The sequence below is a fragment of the Cetorhinus maximus genome, chromosome 13, assembly GCF_964194155.1.
Source record: "Cetorhinus maximus chromosome 13, sCetMax3.hap1.1, whole genome shotgun sequence".
Classification (NCBI taxonomy): Eukaryota; Metazoa; Chordata; class Chondrichthyes; order Lamniformes; family Cetorhinidae; genus Cetorhinus; species Cetorhinus maximus.
Window position 1 is genome coordinate 118831266 of NC_135891.1, and position 26462 is coordinate 118857727.

Consider the following 26462-nt stretch of genomic DNA (forward strand, 5'->3'; position numbering starts at 1 on the left):
CTGCGCAAAGATGAGTGTCTGGTCAGATGATTAGTCAGAATAGAAAGAATGGCAGAGAGCAAGTAAAGGTTATGCAGGAGAAAGAAATTAGAGTGTGAGACGAAACTATCTAGAAATGTAAAAATGGATAGCAAGAGTTTCTACAGGTATTTAAAGAGGAAAAGATTAAGAAGAGTGTTGGTCCTGTAGAGAGTGACAATGGGGAGTTAATAGTAGATAAGGAAATGGGAGATCAAATGAATAAATATTTTGCTCCTGTCTTCACCATAGAGGATACAAAAAACATTCCAGCAATAGCTGTATATCAGGAGGTGGAGGAGAGAGGGGAACCTGGTGAAATTATCATCACTAGGGAAGTGGTATTGAGCAAACTGACAGAGCTGCGGGCTGACAAATCTTCAGGTCCAGATGGACTTCATCCTCGAGTCTTAAAAGAGTTGGCTAATGAGGTAGTAGATGCGTTGGTGTTAATTTTCCAAAATTCGCGAGATTCTACAAAGGTTCCATCAGTCTGGAAAGTAGCAAATATAACCCCTCTATTCAAGAAGGGAGGGAGGCAGAAAACAGGAAACTATAGGCCAGTTAGCTTGATGTCTGTCATTGGGAAGATGTTAGAATCGATCATTAAAGAGGTTATAGCCGGGCACTTAGAAAAACACAAGGTAATCGGAAAGAGTCAGCATAGTTTTGTGAAAGGGAAGTCATCTTTAACCCATTTATTAGAGTTCTTTGAAGGAGAAACATGTACTGTAGATAAAGGGGACCCTGTAGACGTACTGTACTTGGATTTCCAGAAGACATTTGATAAAGTGCCACATCAAAGGTTATTGAGGAAAATAAAAGCTCATGGTGTAGGGGGTAACATATTAGCCTGGATAGAAGGTTGGCTGGCTGGCAGAAAGCAGAGTATGCATAATTGGGTAATTTTCTGATTGGCAGGATGTGATGAGTGGAGTCCCACAGGGCACTGTACTGGGGCCTCAACTTTTTACAATTTACATCAATGACTTAGATGAGGGGAGCAAAGGCATGGTAGCTAAATTTGCAGATGACACAAAGATAGGTAGGAAAGTATGTTGTGAAGAAGACATAAGGAGTTTGCACACAGATATGGATAAGTTGAATGAGTGGGCAAAAATCTGGCAGATGGAGTATAATATGCGAAAATGTGAAGTTGTTCACTTTGGCAGGGAGAATAAAAAAGCAGAATATTACTTAAACGGAGAATGACTGCAGAATTCCGAGGCGCAGAGGGATCTAGGTGTTTTCGTACGAGTCACAAAAAGTCAGAATGCAGGTACAGCATGTAATCAAGAAAGCTAATAGAATGCTATAATTTATTACAAAAGGAAGTGAACATAAAAGTAGGGATGTTATGCTTCAGTTATACAGGGCATTGTCAAGACCACATCTCGAATACTCGAATACAGTTTTGGTCTCCTTATTTAAGGAAGGATGTAAATGCGTTGGAGGCGGTTCAGAGGAGGTTTACTAGATTGGTACCTGGAACGAGTGGGTTGTCTTATGAGGAAAGGTTGGACAGTCTGGGCTTGTTTCCACTGGAGTTTAGAAGAGTGAGGGGTGACTTGATTGAAGTATATAATATCCTGAATGGTATCAAGGTGGATGTGGAAGGGATGTTTTCTTTTGTGGGTGAGCCCAGAACTAGGAGCCACTGTTTTAAAATTAGGAGTCGCCCTTATAGGACAGAGATGAGGTGAATTTTTTTCTTTCAGAGGGTTGCACAACCTTGGAACTTTCTGCCTCAAAAGGTGGTGGAAGCGGGGTCATTGAATATTTTTAAGGCTGAGGTCGATAGATTCTTGTTAGGCAAGGGTATCAAAGGTTATTGGGGGTAGATGGGAATATAGAACTCGAAACACAAACAATCAGCCATGATCTTATTGAATGGCGGAGCAGACTCGAGGGGCCGAATGGTCTACTTCTGCTCCTATTTTGTATGTTCGTATGTCTGTCCTGATGAGTACAAGACGAAAAGTTTCGACAGCATGTATCTGTTTCAGCAATACTCAAGTATTGTACTACCAAGCGACTATCCCATAAGCCTCAATTTTGTTAAGCCTCAATTTTGTTAACCTGCCTTTTATGTGGTACCTCAACCTTCTCTGTTACTTCATCAAAAATTCCATTAGATTAAGTCAACCATAACCTGTCTTTTACAAATCCGTGCTGGCTCTCCTTAATTAACTCAGACCTCTCCAAGTACCGGTTGCTTTTTTCGTCCCTGATTGTAGATTTCAAAATCTTACCCACCACTGATGCTAAACTAATGTCCTGTAGTTACTAGGACTGTCTCTTTGCCCTTGCTTGAATAAGTGTGTCACATTTGCCACTCTCCAATCCTCTGGCACCTCTCCCACATCTAAGGGAACTTGAAGAAAGATTAAGGCAACTCCTTCTGCCATCTCCACCCCCACTTCCTTTAACAACCTAGGGAACAAGCCGTCTAGGACAGGCAACTTATCCACTCCAAGCATAATCAACCTTTCCACTAGTTCCTCCTTTTCAATTTTCAGACTAACCATTGCCTCTACTATCTCCAGTTCTGCCAATACTTTGTCAGATTCCTCTTCCTTAGTAAACACCAATACAAATAACTTATTAAGTATTCTAGGCTTGCCCTGCACCTCTACACATACATCACCCCCTTTGTCCCTAATATGACCCACTCTACCTCTTCCAACAAGTTTACTATCTACATGCTTGGAGAAGATTTTTGGGTTCCTTTTTATGTTGACTGCCATTCTCTTCACATATTCTCTCTTTGCCAGTCTTATTTTCCTCTTCATCACCCTTCTCAACCTATTGTATTTGACTTGGTTCTCATTTGAAGAACTCATCTGACCTGCATCATACACCTTCCTTTTTTGTTTCATCATAATCCCTATCTCCCTCATCATCCAAGGAGCCCGGGATTTGGTTCCCCTACCTTTCATCCTTGTTGGAATGTATCTAGTCTGCACCTGAAGTATCACTTCCTTCAAGATCACTCATTGTTCCACTAGTTTTTCCTGACAGTCTTTGGTTCCATTTTACCCTGCCTAGATCCTTTCTCATCCCATTTAAATTAGCCCTCTTCCAATTTAGAAGTTCTATATTAGATTGTTCTTTGCTCTTCCCCATTACTAATCTAAACCTTATGATTATAATTACCCAAGTGTTCCCCCCACAGACACTTGGTCCACCTCATTTCCCAGCACCAGATCCAGCAATGCCTCCTTTCTAGTCGGGCTGAGAGCATACCTACAATTTCAGAAGTTCCTCCCTCTCCTTACCCTTTACACTAACATTATCCCAAACGATATTTGGTTAAGGCCCCCACTATCACCACTCTATAGCTCTTGCACGTCTCTGTGATTTCCCTGCAGATTTGTTCCTCTATCTCTCACTATTTGGAGGCCTATAGAATATCCCAAGTAGTGTGATCATACCTGTTTTGCTTCTCAACTGTGATCAAATGGAGCAAATTGCCCCCTCAAGGAAATCCTCTCTTTCCAACACTACAATGTCTTCCTGAATCATTACTGCCACACCTGGTGGTTGTAAAAGATCACATTTCACTCTTTTGAAGAGGAGCAGGGGAGATCCCCCTGCATCCCCCCTGATCCCCCACCACCCCCAGTCCCATGGGGCCAATTTTAATCCCTTAACCAACGTCACTAAAGGGAACCACAAGATCTGATGCCTCAGTCCCCTCACAAGAAGGCTGGTTCAGTAGAAACTTTCCCTTACCAAAACCAATCATGAGAATGTAACAATGTCTCTCCCTCCTTTTCCCTCACCTCCCGATTTTTCAGCCTTCTCTCAGTGCTAGTCAGTGAGGTCTCTAGGCCTCACCTTCATTCCCATCCCCCACTGGCGAGACACCGTTCCCCTCTTCCCCCTCCAGAATTCAAATCAGCCGGGATTCCAATCCACGCCCCTTTCTCTTGCTAACACTGGGATTATTGTCTGTTCGCAGCAGCCCTCCTCCTGGGGGTTTTGAATTAAACGTGAGGTGTCAGGAGGTATGGCACCATAGAACTGCAGACACCTGCAAGACCCAGCCTCTCTTCAGAGAAGGACTGAGGTAAAGGGGAGGACGAAGAAATATTGGGGGGAAATTCTAAGTCTTTGAGTTACACGGTAAAAAGGACTTGATCAGTCAGGTTCTTTTTGACACAGATGGAGGTTATTGCTTGGGGTTAAATTTAGAAACCGTGATATTTGAGATTCAGTCAAGCACAAAGCCCAGTCCAATAGCAGAACACGAGCTGAGCCTGGCCCCTCCTACAGCCAGTTGGGTATCTGTTTCCTGTGTATTTCCAGACTCGATGATTCAGTGCTGTGTCCACACTTACTTAACTAAGATCCTTTTACCCTTTCCCCCCGACATGGGATGGAATGTGGATCTGTGTCTATGCCTGTGATTGCCCCATATGACGATGGGACACCCGCATGTGGGTCAGAATTGTGTATCTCTGCTTGATGAGAGTGTAGTTCCTTTCCCCTCCAACACTCTGCCTCAGTATTAACCTCATGAAGGCACCAACTGCACTTGCGCAGCACTGTCTTTGTCCCTACACCACTCGTGATGTGGCCTCTTCATTGTCACTGATTCGCCAGTGAGTTTGTGCAATCGGCCCATGCTCATCCTGGGTGTGGCCTTTAGCACAAACTCATTTCACGAGTTGGAGCCTCACAGCTAGAAATCTTCACCCCAGCTGGATTTGAACCTGGATTCAGGGCTGAAAACTCAGTACAGAACCCATAGGAACACTGCACCTTTCTCACCTCCAGAAGTGAGTGTTGCAATGATCTCCTGTCCAGCCTCTTACCTTTCACCCTTTGCAAACTTCAGCTCATCCAAAACTCTGCCGCCCTATACCCAACTCACTCCACATCCCGTTGCATTGATATGTGGTTGAGCCAATCTCTTGCATAAACAACAACCACAACATCTTGCATTTATATAGTGACTTTAATGTGGGAAATCCACCCAAGGCTCTTCACAGGAGTGTCAGATAAGGAGATTTTATGATGGGTGACCTAAAGCTTAGTTAACGTGCTTTGTTTTAAGAAGTGTCTTAAAGGAGGAGAGGGAGAGTGAGGCAGAGAGGTGTAGGGAGGGAATTTCAGAGCTTAGGGTCCTGGCAGCTGAAGGGAAAGCCACCCTAGGGTGGAGAGTTGGAAATCCAGGATGCTGAAGATGCCAGAATTATAGGAGAGCAGAGATCTCGGAGGGTTGTGGGGCTGGAGGAGATTACAGAAATAGAGAGGGGTGGTGCTGGCCATGGAGGGAGTTGAACATGAGGGTGAGAATTTTAAAATCAAGGCATAGCTGCACTGAGAGCACATGGGGTGATGGGTGAATGAGGTTTGGTGTGAGTTAGGACAATGGCGCAGGGTTTTGGATGATCTGAAGGTTACAGGGCCTGCAGGAGTCCGTTGGAACAGTTGAGCCTTGAGTTAATACAGTCCACAAGGTCTTAGAGTAACCATTAACTGTTCATCTTGATGCTGTGGGGTTGAACTCACTCCAATCCTTGAGACCAAGTTACTATAGGGGTTCAAAGCCCCCACAGATGATCTAACTCCAAGTTCACTTCCCAGCTGTTGCTTGCAGCAGTGTCCGGGAGATTAATCTTTAATTGCTGTAGACTTTGGGACATGCTGGGTAGATTTGTCAGCTTCCTGGAAACCTTTCCCCTTGGCCAAGCTTTTGATTGCCTTGACTGGTCCTGGCTTGGAATGTCCTCTTCATTGTACCTGATTTCTGTGAGCTGGGGTTGGGGTTTGAGTCACTATGGCTCAATGGGTAGCACATCTCCTCTCTGAGGTAGAAAGTTGTGGTTTCAAGTCCCACTCCAGAGACTTGAACCCATAACCTAGGCTGACAATCCTGTGCCAGTGCCGAGGGAGTGCTGTGCTGTTGGAGGTGCTGTCTTTTGGATGAGGCATTAAACCGAGGCTTCATCTGCCCCCTCAGGGGGACATAAATGATCTCATGGCACTATTTGGAAGAAGGCATGAGAGTTTTCCCCAGTATCCTGGGGCCAATAGTTATCCCTCAACATCACAAAAACAGATGATCTGGTCATTGTCACGTTGCTGTTTGTGGGATCTTGCTATGTGCAATTTGGCTGTGGCATTTCCTACACTGCAACAGTGACTATACTTCGAAAAAGTACTTCACTGGCATCCTGTGATATCCTGAGGTCACAAAAAGTGCTATATAAATGCAAGTCTTTCTTTGCTGTCTATACTGGGTGGTATATTTCCCCACAGAGGAGTGATAATCAGGGAGGAGTTAATGTGAATCGCTGATACATGAGCAGAAACTAACCTAAACCTTTATTTCTTTTCTCTTCAGTTCCAGTTTGTAAATTCATATCTTAGTCTTTTCTATATTGGATTCTACCTCAAAGACATGGAGCGCCTCAAAGAGGTAAGAGCTCATTTCTCCCAGCTCGCGCTGCGCACACTCCATTCTCTGATAGGTGGGCTGAATGGCCTTCTTTGGTGCTGTAAGGGTCTGTGGTAGCTGGCTGTAACAGACAGAGATGTATGGTGGTATGGAGCCTGGAGCCACAGGGCTTCTTCGCATGTTCATTATTGCATTGATCCTTTCCTGGTTGGAGTGGCTGCAAACGCTTGCGAGGAGCAGCTGTTTCTGGTCTTCCTTTATTTCACTTGTGTTTTCATTTCATTTTTTCTTTCCTCTCTCCTCCGCAGATTTTGATAGTCTTCTCCCTGTCCAAAAGTCTTATCCGTCAGCTAAAAGACGCCCTCCTCCCGTACATTGTCCTCAAAATCTATCTCTTCCTCATCTTCAAACGCAACATGGCGACCAGGGTCTACACTGTCTGCTTTCGATGGCTTCAGTGCCAAGTATAACAGGGCTTGGCCTGGTGATGCATGCTTTGCAATAAGGGGAAAAGGGCAGAGTTCAATCTAGGCAAAACCATTGGCTCAATCATGGTAGATTCTCTTGAACTAGATAATTACTTCTGACTGATTTCTGAAGGACAGGATCTGTTCTGTCGGAGGCTCTAAATCTTCCTCAGAATCATCATTTTCAAAGAAAATCTTTCGCACTTATTGTCTATTTCTACTTTTCCTCATTAGAGGAATACTTCCAAAGCAATTTCCCATGTAACCAAGTGGCTTCAGAGACCATTTCAGAAGCCACTGAGAAGGATTGGACACAGGAATTTAAATTAGCTCTCATTTTTAATAGTTATGCCAGGAGTTAAGATTTAGTTTTTTATTCCATCTTTGCTTTCCCCTTGGAGAACAGCAAGGATTCACAGACTGACAGCCTGGTGTTGTCATTCTTTTTGTACGTTTGCACTCATGCTGTAGATCATGGTGTGAAACAGTAGGGGGACATGGTCAGGCCTTTGCAACAGGGGGAGTTTTACACCTCCAATAACCCACACAGAGCGGACAGGAGCATCGCGCTGGATATCGACCCAAGATTTCTAGCCAGAGCTCTGCCGTCTATCACTGGGTCTCTCTGGAACAGGTCTGGGCAACAGACTCCGTAACTTAAGAGGTGGAAATGATCAGTCAGTGTGTGTGGAACCCGTACCCCAGCTAGAGTCAGTGTGTGTGGAACCCGTACCCCAGTGAGAGTCAGTGTGTGGAACCCATACCCCAGTGAGAGTCAGTGCGTGTGGAACCCGTACCCCAGTGAGAGTCAGTGTGCGTGGAACCCATACCCTGGTGAGAGTAAGTGTGTGTGGTACCCGTACCCCAGTGAGAGTCAGTGTGTGTGGAACCCGTACCCCAGTGAGAGTCAGTGTGTGTGGAACCTGTATTCCAGTGAGAGTCAGTGTGTGTGAAACCCGTGCCCCAGTGAGAGTCAGTGTGTGTGAAACCCGTACCCCAGTGAGAGTCAGTGTGTGTGGAACTCCTATCCCAGTGAGAGTCAGTGTGTGTGGGACCCGTATCCCAGTGAGAGTCAGTGTGTGTGGGACTCATACCCCAGTGAGACTCAGTGTGTGTGGAACCCATACCCCAGTGAGAGTCAGTGTGTGTGGGACCCGTACCCCAGTGAGAATCAGTGTGTGTGGGACCCGTACCCCAGTGAGAATCAGTGTGTGTGGGACCCGTACCCCAGTGAGAGTCAGTGTGTGTGGGACCCGTACCCCAGTGAGAATCAGTGTGTGTGGGACCCGTACCCCAGTGAGAATCAGTGTGTGTGGAACCCGTACCCCAGTGAGAATCAGTGTGTGTGGGACCCGTACTCCAGTGAGAATCAGTGTGTGTGGAACCCGTACCCCAGTGAGAGTCAGTGTGTGTGGGACCCGTACTCCAGTGAGAATCAGTGTGTGTGGGACCCATACCCCAGTGAGAATCAGTGTGTGTGGAACCCGTACCCCAGTGAGAATCAGTGTGTGTGGGACCCATACCCCAGTGAGAATCAGTGTGTGTGGGACCCGTACCCCAGTGAGAATCAGTGTGTGTGGAACCCGTACCCCAGTGAGAATCAGTGTGTGTGGAACCCGTACTCCAGTGAGAATCAGTGTGTGTGGAACCCGTACCCCAGCGAGAGTCAGTGTGTGTGGAACCCGTACCCCAGTGAGAGTCAGTGTGTGTGGAACCCGTACCCCAGTGAGAGTCAGTGTGTGTGGAACCCGTACCCCAGTGAGAGTCAGTGTGTGTGGGACCCGTACCCCAGTGAGAACTGGTGCCTTCAGGAAAATGAGAGAGAAAAACGAGATGAGAAATTTTGAGTGGTCATTTTCCGTTACCTGCAGGATTTGCCATGTGCAAAGTGGCTCTTGTTAAATCAGGGTTCTGTACCTCAGACTGAGTCATAGTGAATTCAGACATCTTCTGAAGATTGAAATGATTTGCTCAGAGAGCTGTGTGCTTTGTTTGAAATAACTGCAAAATGCTCTTGAGGTGAAAAGAGGGAAGAATGTCTGAACATGTTTTCAGTTTCCGTACTCCTCCCTCTTATAGATTAATTTGGGTTTTTTTTTAAGATTTAGGAATAATTATATAGAAACCTCACTGGCTGAGAGTGTGGAGCACAAAATCCAATTGCTAGTGTTATGCCCTATTTCCACCCCAGACTCTTGTGAGCCATAACTTACAAAATTCCCCTTTCCATCGCAGGGTGATGCTACAATAAGGAACCAATATGAGTGATCAGAATCTTGAGTCGAGGTCCTTTGCAAAGAGCTTGCCCCCCCACCCCCGGCAACAGAGTTCTGTATCAGAGCTGAGTTTATCTTTCCATCCTATTTTTGTTCCCTCCCACCCCTGTCTCGATCTCTCTGGGGCCTGGGTACCTGCCAGATTGAACCCTGTCGAGCTGCACGCAGCAGAGTGTGTAATCCTGGCGATTTGCTGTTCCGACAAGGAAGAAGCAGGGAGGAGGAGCTGGCTGATGGCGTGGGAGCCTGGAATGAATGAATGGTTTGATGCAGCTTCTGGGGTTGTTATTGTATAAGCCTAGAGTCCACACAACGACAGCGGCACCATGTCAGTGGAAAACAAATGTTAAAAAGCGACTTCAGGTCTTTGTAAGCTCTGAGGGGCCTTGTTGCATGTGAAGGGCTGATACAGGCATCCATTGTACTCTAACAATGAACACGAACTTTATAAAACTGGCCTTCTCTCAGTTCTAACCCTTATAAGAGTAAGCTATATCAAGCATGAGTTCTCTTGTCAGGCCGATATGAGGCTGTTGTGTGTGATCGAGTGAATTCTACACTGATATAAGACAGAGTGGGCTGTGTGATGGTGAAGTATATACTGATCGTATTTAGGACACCAGTGAAATCCTGGAGAACAGGAGGCTTGGAAAGTTGATGAAATCTCAGCATGCCTTTGTGTTAGCTTGATTTGGTTGTGGGCTCAAGCACCATTCCAGCACGTAATTCCGGCTGATACTCCTGGTGCAGTATTGAGGGAGTGCTGCACTGTCAGAGGTGCCATCTTTCAGAATGAGACCTTAAACCAAGGCTCTGTCTGCCCTCTCTGATTGCTGTAGAAGATCCCTTGGCGTGCTATTTTGAACAAGAACAGGGGAGCTGGGCCAGTATTTATCCCACAACCAACACTGAAAACAGATCTTCCGGTCAATATCTTATTGTTGTTTGTGGGATCTTGCTGTGCTCAAATGGGTTGTTCACATTACAACAATGACCACATTTCAAAAATGTACCCCCTGTTCTATGAAGCATTTTGGAATGTCCCGAAGATGTGAACGGTGCTATAAAAATACAAGTCCTTTCTCTGTGATTCCCTAAACGTTCGCAATACAATAAACACCCGATTAGAGAAATGTAGATTTAAAATCTGCAATAATTTAGGGAGCAGTGGAATGCTCCAGTGTGTAGAGTGTGGAGACTCTCTTGGTGGATGAACGCAGATGAGCTGAGAGGCCTTTCCTATCCAGAATTAGGAAATGCTCAAGGAAACTCCCGATTCTCAATCCCTGCTCAGAAAGTCTGTCCTGCAAGAGATTTCCTACCTAAGGTCGAAAAAAACCGATTTTCCTCGGCAGTAAGATGGTGAATTCCTTAACACTATCACCCCGCTACAGGAAATACAAGATGATTAAACAATCCCTTGGCTCCCTCGCTTTACGCTGACTATAGCTGGATTGTGTGATGAGCAGTCCTTTGTTTTTGATAAGAGTATTTGGCTGACTGTCCATCTCCGCACTCTGTACCCAGCTCAATCTATCCCAAAGTCAGTGCAGATCACCTGCTTCCTCAGTGATCCCACCCTGGGCCGAGCTCTGAGACTGCCCTCCCTGTACAGCTAACTCAGTTATGACCTGAAGGCTCAAACTCTATGCCAGTACTAGGTGACCAACATTCCGAGAACAAATTATCTGGGCTTTACCAGATTAATGATTGTGGAATCTTGCTGTGCGCAAATCAGCTGTCGCATTTCCTACATTACAACAGTGACTGCACTTCAAAAAGTACTTCATTGGATGTGAAACCCATTGGGACGCCCTGAGGTAATGAAAGGTGCTATATAAATGCAAGTCTTCCCTTTACTTCTTACGAGTCACTGGTTGACCCCAGTATAGACATATAAAAAGAAAGACTTGCATTTATGTACCTTTCATGACCTCAGGTTGTCCCAAAGCACTTTACAGCCAATGAAGTACTTTTTGAAGTGTAGTCACTGTTGTAATGTAGGGCAACATTGTTTGAGGACAGGATTGGGAGAGGTTGTGATGCCCTTACGCCCCAGACTCATATACCATGGCCCACACTTCCTGCCAGAAACAATATTATAGTGGAAATGTTACTGGACTAGTAATCCAGAGGCCTAAACTAATGATCTTCGGTCATGAGTTCAAATCCCAGCACAGTGGCTGGGGAATAAAAAGCTCATATCACTAACGGTGACCATGAAACTAGCGGATTGTCGTGAAAACCCATCTGGCTCACTAATGCCCTTTAGGGAAGGAAATCTGCCGTCCTTACCTGGTCTGGCCTACCTGTGACTCCAGACCCACAGCAATGTGGTTGAGTCTTAACTGTCCTCAGAAATGGCCTAGCAAACCAATCAGCTGTGTTGGCTAGGCCAGAATTTATTGCCCATCCCTAATTGCCCTCATTCATTTTTAAGAGTCAACCACATTGCTGTAGGCCAGACCAGGTGAGGACAGCTAATTTCCTTTCCTAAAGTGAACCAGATGGGCTTTTACAACAAATGGAAATGGTTTCATGGTCATCATTAGACTTTTAATTCCAGGTTTTTATTGAATTCGAATTTCATGTCCCTCCCTGTCGCTTGCCATTTCAACACACCACCCTGCTCTCATGCCCACATGTCCGTCCTTGGCCTGCTGCATTGTTCCAGTGAAGCTCAACGCAGACTGGAGGAACAGCACCTCATCTTCCGACTAGGCACTTTACAGCCTTCCGGGCTGAATATTGAGTTCAACAATTTTAGATCATGAACTCTCTCCTCCATCCCCACCCCCTTTCCGATCCCCCCCTTTTCCAATAATTTATATAGATTTTTCTTTTCCCACCTATTTCCATTATTTTTAAATGTATTTCCATCCATTGTTTTATCTCTACCTTTTAGCCTATTTCGATCCCTTCCCCCCACCCCACCCCCACTAGGGCTATCTGTACCTTGCTCGTCCTGCTTTCTACCCTTAATGTCACCATCAGCACATTTCTTAGATAATATCACCACCGTCAACACCTCTTTGTCCTTTTGTCTGTGACATCTTTTGGTTATCTCCACCTATCACTGGCCCTCTATCCAGTTCTACCTGTCCCACCCCCCCTTAAACCAGCTTATATTTCACCTCTCTTCTATTTTTCCTTAGTTCTGTTGAAGAGTCATACGGACTCGAAACGTTAACTGTGTTCCTCTCCGCAGATGCTGCCAGACCTGCTGAGTTTTTCCAGGTATTTTTATTTTTGTTTTTGTCCTGCTTTCTACACTGCTAATGGCGCCTGCACCCTTACCTAAAGCCCCTATCCCTGTCGCAGTCCTTTGATCTGGTATTCAGAGTTGTCAGTTTGAGAGCAGGAGTGGAATTAAGATTCTTGGAGTCCCGTCCTCCTTTTCCCACTCAGCTGCAATCACTGATTTCCCAGTCATTTCCGAGGTATCAATGATAACTGGCCTCTTGCTCTGAAATGAACCTCCCCCTCGCCTCTATGTCATCAGCACACAGGCACCTCTGCTGCAGCACCGAGTCTCAGAGAGCAGCTGGCAAACTGCAATGCAGACAATACCTTGAGTCAGCACAAACAGCCCCGGCATGGGGGAAGGGCAGTGAGGGGAGAGAAACACATTTCCATTTTAATTCTGCCTTTGCGCAAACCTAAAGGTCCTGCTGTCTGGCACTGAGGGAATGGGAGGAGAGGAGAGGTCAGTAGCTGCACTGAATCTCGATGTTCCCTCCCTGACACACTAATCAGTGCAAAATTATTTAGATTATTTGAGTAAGAAATCACCTCCCTCCCACTCCCGCTCACCCCTTACCCCCAGCCAGTCCTCAGCACCCCCCTTCCCTCCTCACCCTGCTCCCCCTCCCCCCACACTTCTCCTGACCTTGTCTTAGTGCCATCAATTGGACTTAACCTCTAACTGAACAATTTTCCGAGCACAGAATGGAAACATTGGGATTTGATAATCCAGGTTCCACTCCATTCCTGGTTCCGCTTCACTCCAGGTTCCGCTCCACTCCGGGTTCCGCTCCACTCCGGGTTCCGCTCCACTCCGGTTCCACTTCAATCCAGGTTCCACTCCACTCTGGGTCCTGCTCTACACTGAGATCTCGGAGGTTGTTGGGCTGGAGGAGTTTACAGAGAAAGGGATGGGTGAGGAGGCCAAAGAGGGATTTGCAAACAAGGCTAAGACAATTAAGTGAAAGCTATAAAAAACTTGAATTTCTGTAGTACCCTTCACAAACCCAGGCTGTCCCAAGGATTTACAACCATTGATAAGCAGCTTAATGTTGTCAGTAAGAAACATGGAAACCAATTTATACACAGCAAGTTCCTACACACAACAAAGATTAAATGGTCAGATAATCTGATTAAAGAGTGAAGGATGTTGCTCAGAACATCAAACAGTAGTTGTGAGATATTTGACCTTACCAGAGAGAGCAAACAGGGCCTTGGAATGTTGTCTCATCCAAAAGACAGCACCTCAGGCAGATTGGCACTCCTTCAGTACTGCATTGTGACTGAGGGTTTCGGTGCGGGTCGGGTATTGAACATTCGAAGGACTTAGAGATATCTATAGAGATCTTGCCAGTGGGCAGTTCCAGATGGTTTGTTAAATCTGACTCACGCCAACTGGGGGGCATTGCCAATGGCACAGAGAATGATTAGAATTCACTGCAGATGATGGATATTCTTTGGGGATTTAGCAGTGATGGGTTGGTGTTGGAGATGGGATCGCACTCTGCAGTGAGGTCAGGGAGTCTGCGTGCTAACAATTGCTGCTGGGGAACTGCAGAGAAAATTTCTTATTTGGTTAAAACACAGCACTTGCTTGTGGCTGCAGAAACCACACACTGACTGAGAGAATGCAGCAATTACATCAGCCTTGTTCAAAGATTCAGTTGTAGATTTACAACACCACAGAATCATTGAGAGGCCGGTCACACATGGAGAAAATAATAAAGATTCAGTCAGAGAATACAGAACCTGAGTGTCAGCACTGACTGTGTGTGTGTAACAGGACTGAGTGTCCCAGCACTGACTGTGTGTGTGTAACAGGACTGAGTGTCCCAGCACTGACTGTGTGTGTGTAACAGGACTGAGTATCCCAGCACTGACTGTGTGTGTGTAACAGGACTGAGTGTCCCAGCACTGACTGTGTGTGTGTAACAGGACTGAGTGTCCCAGCACTGACTGTGTGTGTGTAACAGGACTGAGTGTTGTAGCACTGACTGTGTGTGTGTAACAGGACTGAGTGTCCCAGCACTGACTGTGTGTGTGTAACAGGACTGAGTGTCCCAGCACTGACTGTGTGTGTAACAGGACTGAGTATCCCAGCACTGACTGTGTGTGTGTAACAGGACTGAGTATCCCAGCACTGACTGTGTGTGTGTAACAGGACTGAGTGTTGTAGCACTGACTGTGTGTGTGTAACAGGACTGAGTATCCCAGCACTGACTGTGTGTGTGTAACAGGACTGAGTGTTGTAGCACTGACTGTGTGTGTGTAACAGGACTGAGTATCCCAGCACTGACTGTGTGTGTGTAACAGGACTGAGTGTCCCAGCACTGACTGTGTGTGTGTAACAGGACTGAGTGTCCCAGCACTGACTGTGTGTGTATAACAGGACTGAGTATCCCAGCACTGACTGTGTGTGTGTAACAGGACTGAGTATCCCAGCACTGACTGTGTGTGTGTAACAGGACTGAGTGTTGTAGCACTGACTGTGTGTGTGTAACAGGACTGAGTATCCCAGCACTGACTGTGTGTGTGTAACAGGACTGAGTGTTGTAGCACTGACTGTGTGTGTGTAACAGGACTGAGTATCCCAGCACTGACTGTGTGTGTGTAACAGGACTGAGTGTCCCAGCACTGACTATGTGTGTGTAACAGGACTGAGTGTCCCAGCACTGACTGTGTGTGTATAACAGGACTGAGTATCCCAGCACTGACTGTGTGTGTGTAACAGGACTGAGTATCCCAGCACTGACTGTGTGTGTGTAACAGGACTGAGTGTCCCAGCACTGACTGTGTGTGTATAACAGGACTGAGTGTCCCAGCACTGACTGTGTGTGTGTAACAGGACTGAGTATCCCAGCACTGACTGTGTGTGTATAACAGGACTGAGTGTCCCAGCACTGACTGTGTGTGTGTAACAGGACTGAGTATCCCAGCACTGACTGTGTGTATAACAGGACTGAGTGTCCCAGCACTGACTGTGTGTGTATAACAGGACTGAGTGTCCCTGTAATGACTGTCTGTGTATAACAGGACTGAGTGTCCCAGCACTGACTGTGTGTGTATAACAGGACTGAGTGTCCCAGCACTGACTGTGTGTGTATAACAGGACTGAGTGTCCCAGCACTGACTGTGTGTGTATAACAGGACTGAGTGTCCCAGCACTGACTGTGTGTATATAACAGGACTGAGTGTCCCAGCACTGACTGTGTGTGTGTAACAGGACTGAGTGTCCCAGCACTGACTGTGTGTGTGTAACAGGACTGAGTGTCCCAGCACTGACTGTGTGTGTATAACAGGACTGAGTGTCCCAGCACTGACTGTGTGTGTATAACAGGACTGAGTGTCCCAGCACTGACTGTGTGTGTATAACAGGACTGAGTGTCCCAGCACTGACTGTGTGTGTATAGCAGGACTGAGTGTCCCAGCACTGACTGTGTGTGTGTAACAGGACTGAGTGTCCCAGCACTGACTGTGTGTGTATAACAGGACTGAGTGTCCCAGCACTGACTGTGTGTGTGTGTAACAGGACTGAGTATCCCAGCACTGACTGTGTGTGTATAACAGGACTGAGTGTCCCAGCACTGACTGTGTGTGTATAACAGGACTGAGTTTCCCAGCACTGACTGTGTGTGTGTAACAGGACTGAGTGTCCCAGCACTGACTGTGTGTGTATAACAGGACTGAGTGTCCCAGCACTGACTGTGTGTGTGTATAACAGGACTGAGTTTCCCAGCACTGACTGTGTGTGTGTAACAGGACTGAGTGTCCCAGCACTGACTGTGTGTGTGTAACAGGACTGAGTGTCCCAGCACTGACTGTGTGTGTGTAACAGGACTGAGTGTCCCAGCACTGACTGTGTGTGTGTAACAGGACTGAGTGTCCCAGCACTGACTGTGTGTGTATAACAGGACTGAGAGTCCCAGCACTGACAGTGTGTGTATAACAGGACTGAGTGTCCCAGCACTGACTGTGTGTGTGTAACAGGACTGAGTGTCCCAGCACTGACTGTGTGTGTATAACAGGACTGAGTATCCCAGCACTGACTGTGTGTGTATAACAGGACTGAGTGTCCCAGCACTGACTGTGTGTGTATAACAGGACTGAGTATCCCAGCACTGACTGTGTGTGTATAACAGGACTGAGTGTCCCAGCACTGACTGTGTGTGTATAACAGGACTGAGTTTCCCAACACTGACTGTGTGTGTGTAACAGGACTGAGTGTCCCAGCACTGACTGTGTGTGTGTAACAGGACTGAGTGTCCCAGCACTGACTGTGTGTGTGTAACAGGACTGAGTGTCCCAGCACTGACTGTGTGTGTGTAACAGGACTGAGTGTCCCAGCACTGACTGTGTGTGTGTAACAGGACTGAGTGTCCCAGCACTGACTGTGTGTGTGTAACAGGACTGAGTGTTGTAGCACTGACTGTGTGTGTGTAACAGGACTGAGTGTCCCAGTACTGACTGTGTGTGTGTAACAGGACTGAGTGTCCCAGCACTGACTGTGTGTGTATAACAGGACTGAGTGTCCCAGCACTGACTGTGTGTGTGTAACAGGACTGAGTGTCCCAGCACTGACTGTGTGTGTGTAACAGGACTGAGTGTCCCAGCACTGACTGTGTGTGTATAACAGGACTGAGTGTCCCAGCACTGACTGTGTGTGTATAACAGGACTGAGTGTCCCAGCACTGACTGTGTGTGTAACAGGACTGAGTATCCCAGCACTGACTGTGTGTGTAACAGGACTGAGTATCCCAGCACTGACTGTGTGTGTGTGTAAAAGGACTGAGTGTCCCAGCATTGACTGTGTGTGTAACAGGACTGGGTGTCGCAACACTGACTGTGTGTGTGTGTAACAGGACTGGGTGTCCCAACACTGACTGTGTGTGTGTAACAGAACTGAGTGTCCCAGCACTGACTATGTGTGTGTATAACAGGACTGTGTGTCCCAGCACTGACCGCGTGTGTGTAACAGGACTGAGTATCCCAACACTGACTGTGTGTGTATAACAGGACTGAGTGTCCCAACACTGACTGTGTGTGTATAACAGGACTGAGTGTCCCAACACTGACTGTGTGTGTATAACAGGACTGAGTGTCCCAACACTGACTGTGTGTGTGTAGCAGGACTGAGTGTCCCAGCACTGACTGTGTGTGTGTAACAGAACTGAGTGTCCCAGCACTGACTGTGTGTGTATAACAGGACTGAGTGTCCCAGCACTGACTGTGTGTGTGTAACAGAACTGAGTGTCCCAACACTGACTGTGTGTGTAACAGGACTGAGTGTCCCAGCACTGACTGTGTGTGTGTAACAGGACTGAGTATCCCAGCACTGACTGTGTGTGTATAACAGGACTGAGTGTCCCAACACTGACTGTGTGTGTGTAACAGGACTGAGTGTCCCAGCACTGACTCTGTGTGTGTAACAGAACTGAGTGTCCCAGCACTGACTGTGTGTGTGTGTAACAGGACTGGGTGTCCCAACACTGACTGTGTGTGTGTAACAGAACTGAGTGTCCCAGCACTGACTGTGTGTGTATGTGTGTAACAGGACTGAGTATCCCAGCACTGACTGTGTGTGTGTGTGTAACAGGACTGGGTGTCCCAGCACTGACTGTGTGTGTGTGTAACAGGACTGGGTGTCCCAACACTGACTCTGTGTGTGTAACAGAACTGAGTGTCCCAGCACTGACTGTGTGTGTATGTGTGTAACAGAACTGAGTGTCCCAGCACTGACTGTGTGTGTGTGTAACAGGACTGGGTGTCCCAACACTGACTGTGTGTGTGTAACAGAACTGAGTGTCCCAGCACTGACTGTGTGTGTGTGTAACAGGACTGGGTGTCCCAACACTGACTGTGTGTGTGTAACAGAACTGAGTGTCCCAGCACTGACTGTGTGTGTATGTGTGTAACAGGACTGAGTTTCCCAGCACTGACTGTGTGTGTGTGTAACAGGACTGGGTGTCCCAGCACTGACTGTGTGTGTGTGTAACAGGACTGGGTGTCCCAACACTGACTGTGTGTGTGTAACAGAACTGAGTGTCCCAGCACTGACTGTGTGTGTATGTGTGTAACAGGACTGAGTATCCCAGCACTGACTGTGTGTGTGTGTAACAGAACTGAGTGTCCCAGCACTGACTGTGTGTGTGTATAACAGGACTGAGTGTCCCAGCACTGACTGTGTGTGTGTAACAGGACTGGGTGTCCCAACACTGACTGTGTGTGTGTGTAACAGGACTGGGTGTCCCAACACTGACTGTGTGTGTGTGTAACAGGACTGGGTGTCCCAACACTGACTGTGTGTGTGTGTAACAGGACTGGGTGTCTCAACACTGACTGTGTGTGTGTAACAGGACTGGGTGTCCCAACACTGACTGTGTGTGTGTGTAACAGGACTGGGTGTCCCAACACTGACTGTGTGTGTGTGTAACAGGACTGGGTGTCCCAACACTGACTGTGTGTGTGTGTAACAGGACTGGGTGTCCCAACACTGACTGTGTGTGTGTAACAGAACTGAGTATCCCAACACTGACTACGTGTGTGTGACAGGACTGGGTGTCCCAACACTGACTATGTGTGTGTAACAGGACTGGGTGTCCCAACACTGACTACGTGTGCGTGACAGGACTGGGTGTCAGAACACTGACTATGTGTGTGTAACAGGACTGTGCGTCCCAGCACTGACTGTGTGTGTGTAACAGGACTGTGTGTCCCAGCACTGACTATGTGTGTCTGTAACAGGACTGAGTGTCCCAGCACTGACTGTGTGTGTGTAACAGAACTGAGTGTCCCAGCACTGACTGTGTGTGTGTAACAGGACTGAGTGTCCCAGCACTGACTGTGTGTGTGTAACAGAACTGAGTGTCCCAGCACTGACTGTGTGTGTGTGTAACAGGACTGGGTGTCCCAACACTGACTGTGTGTGTGTAACAGAACTGAGTGTCCCAGCACTGACTGTGTGTGTATGTGTGTAACAGGACTGAGTATCCCAGCACCCACTGTGTGTGTGTGTAACAGGACTGGGTGTCCCAGCACTGACTGTGTGTGTATGTGTGTAACAGAACTGAGTGTCTCAGCACTGACTGTGTGTGTGTGTAACAGGACTGGGTGTCCCAACACTAACTGTGTGTGTGTAACATAACTGAGTGTCCCAGCACTGACTGTGTGTGTATGTGTGTAACAGGACTGAGTATCCCAGCACTGACTCTGTGTGTGTATAACAGGACTGAGTGTCCCAGCACTGACTGTGTGTGTGTAACAGGACTGGGTGTCCCAACACTGACTGTGTGTGTGTGTAACAGGACTGGGTGTCCCAACACTGACTGTGTGTGTGTGTAACAGGACTGGGTGTCTCAACACTGACTGTGTGTGTGTAACAGGACTGGGTGTCCCAACACTGACTGTGTGTGTGTGTAACAGGACTGGGTGTCCCAACACTGACTGTGTGTGTGTGTAACAGGACTGAGTGTCCCAGCACTGACTGTGTGTATGTAACAGGACTGAGTGTCCCAGCACTGACTGTGTGTGTGTGTAACAGGACTGAGTGTCCCAGCACTGACTGTGTGTGTGTGTAACAGGACTGAGTGTCCCAGCACTGACTGTGTGTGTGTGTAACAGCACTGAGTGTCCAAGCAATGACTGTGTGTAACAGGACTGAGTGTCCCAGCACTGACTATGTGTGTCTGTAACAGGACTGAGTATCCCAGCACTGACTGTGTGTGTGTGTAACAGTACTGAGTGTCCCAGCACTGACTGTGTGTGTGTAACAGGACTGAGTGTCCCAGCACTGACTATGTGTGTCTGTAACAGGACTGAGTATCCCAACACTGACTGTGTGTGTATATAACAGGACTGAGTGTCCCAGCACTGACTATGTGTGTGTAACAGGACTGGGTGTCCCAACTCTGACTATGTGTGTGTAACAGGACTGAGTATCACAGGACTGAGTATCCCAGCACTGACTGTGTGTGCATAACAGGACTGGGTGTCCCAACACTGACTATGTGTGTGTAACAGGACTGGGTGTCCCAACACTGACTACGTGTGTGTGACAGGAGTGGGTGTCCCAACACTGACTATGTGTGTGTAACAGGACTTGGTGTCCCAACACTGACTGTGTGTGTGTAACAGGACTTGGTGTCCCAACACTGACTATGTGTGCATAACAGGACTGGGTGTCCCAACACTGACTATGTGTGTGTAACAGGACTGGGTGTCCCAACACTGACTGTGTGTGTGTGACAGGACTGGGTGTCAGAACACTGACTATGTGTGTGTAACAGGACTGTGCGTCCCAGCACTGTCTGTGTGTGTGTAACAGGACTGTGTGTCCCAGCACTGACTATGTGTGTCTGTAACAGGACTGAGTGTCCCAGCACTGACTGTGTGTGTGTAACAGAACTGAGTGTCCCAGCACTGACTGTGTGTGTGTAACAGGACTGAGTGTCCCAGCACTGACTGTGTGTGTGTAACAGAACTGAGTGTCCCAGCACTGACTGTGTGTGTGTGTAACAGGACTGGGTGTCCCAACACTGACTGTGTGTGTGTAACAGAACTGAGTGTCCCAGCACTGACTGTGTGTGTATGTGTGTAACAGGACTGAGTGTCCCAGCACTGACTGTGTGTGTGTGTAACAGGACTGAGTGTCCCAGCACTGACTGTGTGTGTATAACAGGACTGAGTGTCCCAGCACTGACTGTGTGTGTGTAACAGGACTGAGTGTCCCAGCACTGACTGTGTGTGTATAACAGGACTGAGTGTCCCAGCACTGACTGTGTGTGTGTATAACAGGACTGAGTTTCCCAGCACTGACTGTGTGTGTGTAACAGGACTGAGTGTCCCAGCACTGACTGTGTGTGTGTAACAGGACTGAGTGTCCCAGCACTGACTGTGTGTGTAACAGGACTGAGTGTCCCAGCACTGACTGTGTGTGTGTAACAGGACTGAGTGTCCCAGCACTGACTGTGTGTGTATAACAGGACTGAGAGTCCCAGCACTGACAGTGTGTGTATAACAGGACTGAGTGTCCCAGCACTGACTGTGTGTGTGTAACAGGACTGAGTGTCCCAGCACTGACTGTGTGTGTATAACAGGACTGAGTATCCCAGCACTGACTGTGTGTGTATAACAGGACTGAGTGTCCCAGCACTGACTGTGTGTGTATAACAGGACTGAGTATCCCAGCACTGACTGTGTGTGTATAACAGGACTGAGTGTCCCAGCACTGACTGTGTGTGTATAACAGGACTGAGTTTCCCAACACTGACTGTGTGTGTGTAACAGGACTGAGTGTCCCAGCACTGACTCTGTGTGTGTAACAGGACTGAGTGTCCCAGCACTGACTGTGTGTGTGTAACAGGACTGAGTGTCCCAGCACTGACTGTGTGTGTGTAACAGGACTGAGTGTCCCAGCACTGACTGTGTGTGTGTAACAGGACTGAGTGTCCCAGCACTGACTGTGTGTGTGTAACAGGACTGAGTGTTGTAGCACTGACTGTGTGTGTGTAACAGGACTGAGTGTCCCAGTACTGACTGTGTGTGTGTAACAGGACTGAGTGTCCCAGCACTGACTGTGTGTGTATAACAGGACTGAGTGTCCCAGCACTGACTGTGTGTGTGTAACAGGACTGAGTGTCCCAACACTGACTGTGTGTGTGTAACAGGACTGAGTGTCCCAGCACTGACTGTGTGTGTATAACAGGACTGAGTGTCCCAGCACTGACTGTGTGTGTATAACAGGACTGAGTGTCCCAGCACTGACTGTGTGTGTAACAGGACTGAGTATCCCAGCACTGACTGTGTGTGTAACAGGACTGAGTATCCCAGCACTGACTGTGTGTGTGTGTAAAAGGACTGAGTGTCCCAGCATTGACTGTGTGTGTAACAGGACTGGGTGTCGCAACACTGACTGTGTGTGTGTGTAACAGGACTGGGTGTCCCAACACTGACTGTGTGTGTGTAACAGAACTGAGTGTCCCAGCACTGACTATGTGTGTGTATAACAGGACTGTGTGTCCCAGCACTGACCGCGTGTGTGTAACAGGACTGAGTATCCCAACACTGACTGTGTGTGTATAACAGGACTGAGTGTTGTAGCACTGACTGTGTGTGTGTAACAGGACTGAGTGTCCCAACACTGACTGTGTGTGTATAACAGGACTGAGTGTCCCAACACTGACTGTGTGTGTGTAGCAGGACTGAGTGTCCCAGCACTGACTGTGTGTGTGTAACAGAACTGAGTGTCCCAGCACTGACTGTGTGTGTATAACAGGACTGAGTGTCCCAGCACTGACTGTGTGTGTGTAACAGAACTGAGTGTCCCAACACTGACTGTGTGTGTGTAACAGGACTGAGTGTCCCAGCACTGACTGTGTGTGTGTAACAGGACTGAGTATCCCAGCACTGACTGTGTGTGTATAACAGGACTGAGTGTCCCAACACTGACTGTGTGTGTGTAACAGGACTGAGTGTCCCAGCACTGACTCTGTGTGTGTAACAGAACTGAGTGTCCCAGCACTGACTGTGTGTGTGTGTAACAGGACTGGGTGTCCCAACACTGACTGTGTGTGTGTAACAGAACTGAGTGTCCCAGCACTGACTGTGTGTGTATGTGTGTAACAGGACTGAGTATCCCAGCACTGACTGTGTGTGTGTGTAACAGGACTGGGTGTCCCAGCACTGACTGTGTGTGTGTGTAACAGGACTGGGTGTCCCAACACTGACTCTGTGTGTGTAACAGAACTGAGTGTCCCAGCACTGACTGTGTGTGTATGTGTGTAACAGAACTGAGTGTCCCAGCACTGACTGTGTGTGTGTGTAACAGGACTGGGTGTCCCAACACTGACTGTGTGTGTGTAACAGAACTGAGTGTCCCAGCACTGACTGTGTGTGTGTGTAACAGGACTGGGTGTCCCAACACTGACTGTGTGTGTGTAACAGAACTGAGTGTCCCAGCACTGACTGTGTGTGTATGTGTGTAACAGGACTGAGTTTCCCAGCACTGACTGTGTGTGTGTGTAACAGGACTGGGTGTCCCAGCACTGACTGTGTGTGTGTGTAACAGGACTGGGTGTCCCAACACTGACTGTGTGTGTGTAACAGAACTGAGTGTCCCAGCACTGACTGTGTGTGTATGTGTGTAACAGGACTGAGTATCCCAGCACTGACTGTGTGTGTGTGTAACAGAACTGAGTGTCCCAGCACTGACTGTGTGTGTGTATAACAGGACTGAGTGTCCCAGCACTGACTGTGTGTGTGTAACAGGACTGGGTGTCCCAACACTGACTGTGTGTGTGTGTAACAGGACTGGGTGTCCCAACACTGACTGTGTGTGTGTGTAACAGGACTGGGTGTCCCAACACTGACTGTGTGTGTGTGTAACAGGACTGGGTGTCTCAACACTGACTGTGTGTGTGTAACAGGACTGGGTGTCCCAACACTGACTGTGTGTGTGTGTAACAGGACTGGGTGTCCCAACACTGACTGTGTGTGTGTGTAACAGGACTGGGTGTCCCAACACTGACTGTGTGTGTGTGTAACAGGACTGGGTGTCCCAACACTGACTGTGTGTGTGTAACAGAACTGAGTATCCCAACACTGACTACGTGTGTGTGACAGGACTGGGTGTCCCAACACTGACTATGTGTGTGTAACAGGACTGGGTGTCCCAACACTGACTACGTGTGCGTGACAGGACTGGGTGTCAGAACACTGACTATGTGTGTGTAACAGGACTGTGCGTCCCAGCACTGACTGTGTGTGTGTAACAGGACTGTGTGTCCCAGCACTGACTATGTGTGTCTGTAACAGGACTGAGTGTCCCAGCACTGACTGTGTGTGTGTAACAGAACTGAGTGTCCCAGCACTGACTGTGTGTGTGTAACAGGACTGAGTGTCCCAGCACTGACTGTGTGTGTGTAACAGAACTGAGTGTCCCAGCACTGACTGTGTGTGTGTGTAACAGGACTGGGTGTCCCAACACTGACTGTGTGTGTGTAACAGAACTGAGTGTCCCAGCACTGACTGTGTGTGTATGTGTGTAACAGGACTGAGTATCCCAGCACTGACTGTGTGTGTGTGTAACAGGACTGGGTGTCCCAGCACTGACTGTGTGTGTATGTGTGTAACAGAACTGAGTGTCTCAGCACTGACTGTGTGTGTGTGTAACAGGACTGGGTGTCCCAACACTAACTGTGTGTGTGTAACATAACTGAGTGTCCCAGCACTGACTGTGTGTGTATGTGTGTAACAGGACTGAGTATCCCAGCACTGACTGTGTGTGTGTGTAACAGAACTGAGTGTCCCAACACTGACTGTGTGTGTGTATAACAGGACTGAGTGTCCCAGCACTGACTGTGTGTGTGTAACAGGACTGGGTGTCCCAACACTGACTGTGTGTGTGTGTAACAGGACTGGGTGTCCCAACACTGACTGTGTGTGTGTGTAACAGGACTGGGTGTCTCAACACTGACTGTGTGTGTGTAACAGGACTGGGTGTCCAAACACTGACTGTGTGTGTGTGTAACAGGACTGGGTGTCCCAACACTGACTGTGTGTGTGTGTAACAGGACTGAGTGTCCCAGCACTGACTGTGTGTATGTAACAGGACTGAGTGTCCCAGCACTGACTGTGTGTGTGTGAAACAGGACTGAGTGTCCCAGCACTGACTGTGTGTGTGTGTAACAGGACTGAGTGTCCCAGCACTGACTGTGTGTGTGTGTAACAGCACTGAGTGTCCAAGCAATGACTGTGTGTAACAGGACTGAGTGTCCCAGCACTGACTATGTGTGTCTGTAACAGGACTGAGTATCCCAGCACTGACTGTGTGTGTGTGTAACAGTACTGAGTGTCCCAGCACTGACTGTGTGTGTGTAACAGGACTGAGTGTCCCAGCACTGACTATGTGTGTCTGTAACAGGACTGAGTATCCCAACACTGACTGTGTGTGTATATAACAGGACTGAGTGTCCCAGCACTGACTATGTGTGTGTATCAGGACTGGGTGTCCCAACTCTGACTATGTGTGTGTAACAGGACTGAGTATCACAGGACTGAGTATCCCAGCACTGACTGTGTGTGCATAACAGGACTGGGTGTCCCAACACTGACTATGTGTGTGTAACAGGACTGGGTGTCCCAACACTGACTACGTGTGTGTGACAGGAGTGGGTGTCCCAACACTGACTATGTGTGTGTAACAGGACTTGGTGTCCCAACACTGACTGTGTGTGTGTAACAGGACTTGGTGTCCCAACACTGACTATGTGTGCATAACAGGACTGGGTGTCCCAACACTGACTATGTGTGTGTAACAGGACTGGGTGTCCCAACACTGACTGTGTGTGTGTGACAGGACTGGGTGTCAGAACACTGACTATGTGTGTGTAACAGGACTGTGTGTCCCAGCACTGTCTGTGTGTGTGTAACAGGACTGTGTGTCCCAGCACTGACTATGTGTGTCTGTAACAGGACTGAGTGTCCCAGCACTGACTGTGTGTGTGTAACAGAACTGAGTGTCCCAGCACTGACTGTGTGTGTGTAACAGGACTGAGTGTCCCAGCACTGACTGTGTGTGTGTAACAGAACTGAGTGTCCCAGCACTGACTGTGTGTGTGTGTAACAGGACTGGGTGTCCCAACACTGACTGTGTGTGTGTAACAGAACTGAGTGTCCCAGCACTGACTGTGTGTGTATGTGTGTAACAGGACTGAGTGTCCCAGCACTGACTGTGTGTGTGTGTAACAGGACTGGGTGTCCCAGCACTGACTGTGTGTGTGTGTAACAGGACTGGGTGTCCCAACACTGACTGTGTGTGTGTAACAGAACTGAGTGTCCCAGCACTGACTGTGTGTGTATGTGTGTAACAGGACTGAGTATCCCAGCACTGACTGTGTGTGTGTGTAACAGAACTGAGTGTCCCAGCACTGACTGTGTGTGTGTATAACAGGGCTGAGTGTCCCAGCACTGACTGTGTGTGTGTAACAGGACTGGGTGTCCCAACACTGACTGTGTGTGTGTGTAACAGGACTGGGTGTCCCAACACTGACTGTG

General features: G+C 48.0%; 1 protein-coding gene across 3 annotated transcripts in view; it reads left to right on the plus strand.

Moving 5' to 3' along the window:
- ano8b (anoctamin 8b) overlaps positions 1 to 26462 on the plus strand; it is a 151301-nt gene that overhangs the window by 71500 nt on the left and 53339 nt on the right. For all 3 annotated transcript variants that reach the window (XM_078556174.1, XM_078556175.1, XM_078556176.1), the window contains one exon: positions 6374 to 6448. In XM_078556174.1, the coding sequence (XP_078412300.1) occupies positions 6374 to 6448 (75 nt within the window). The remainder of the gene's footprint in view (positions 1 to 6373; positions 6449 to 26462) is intronic.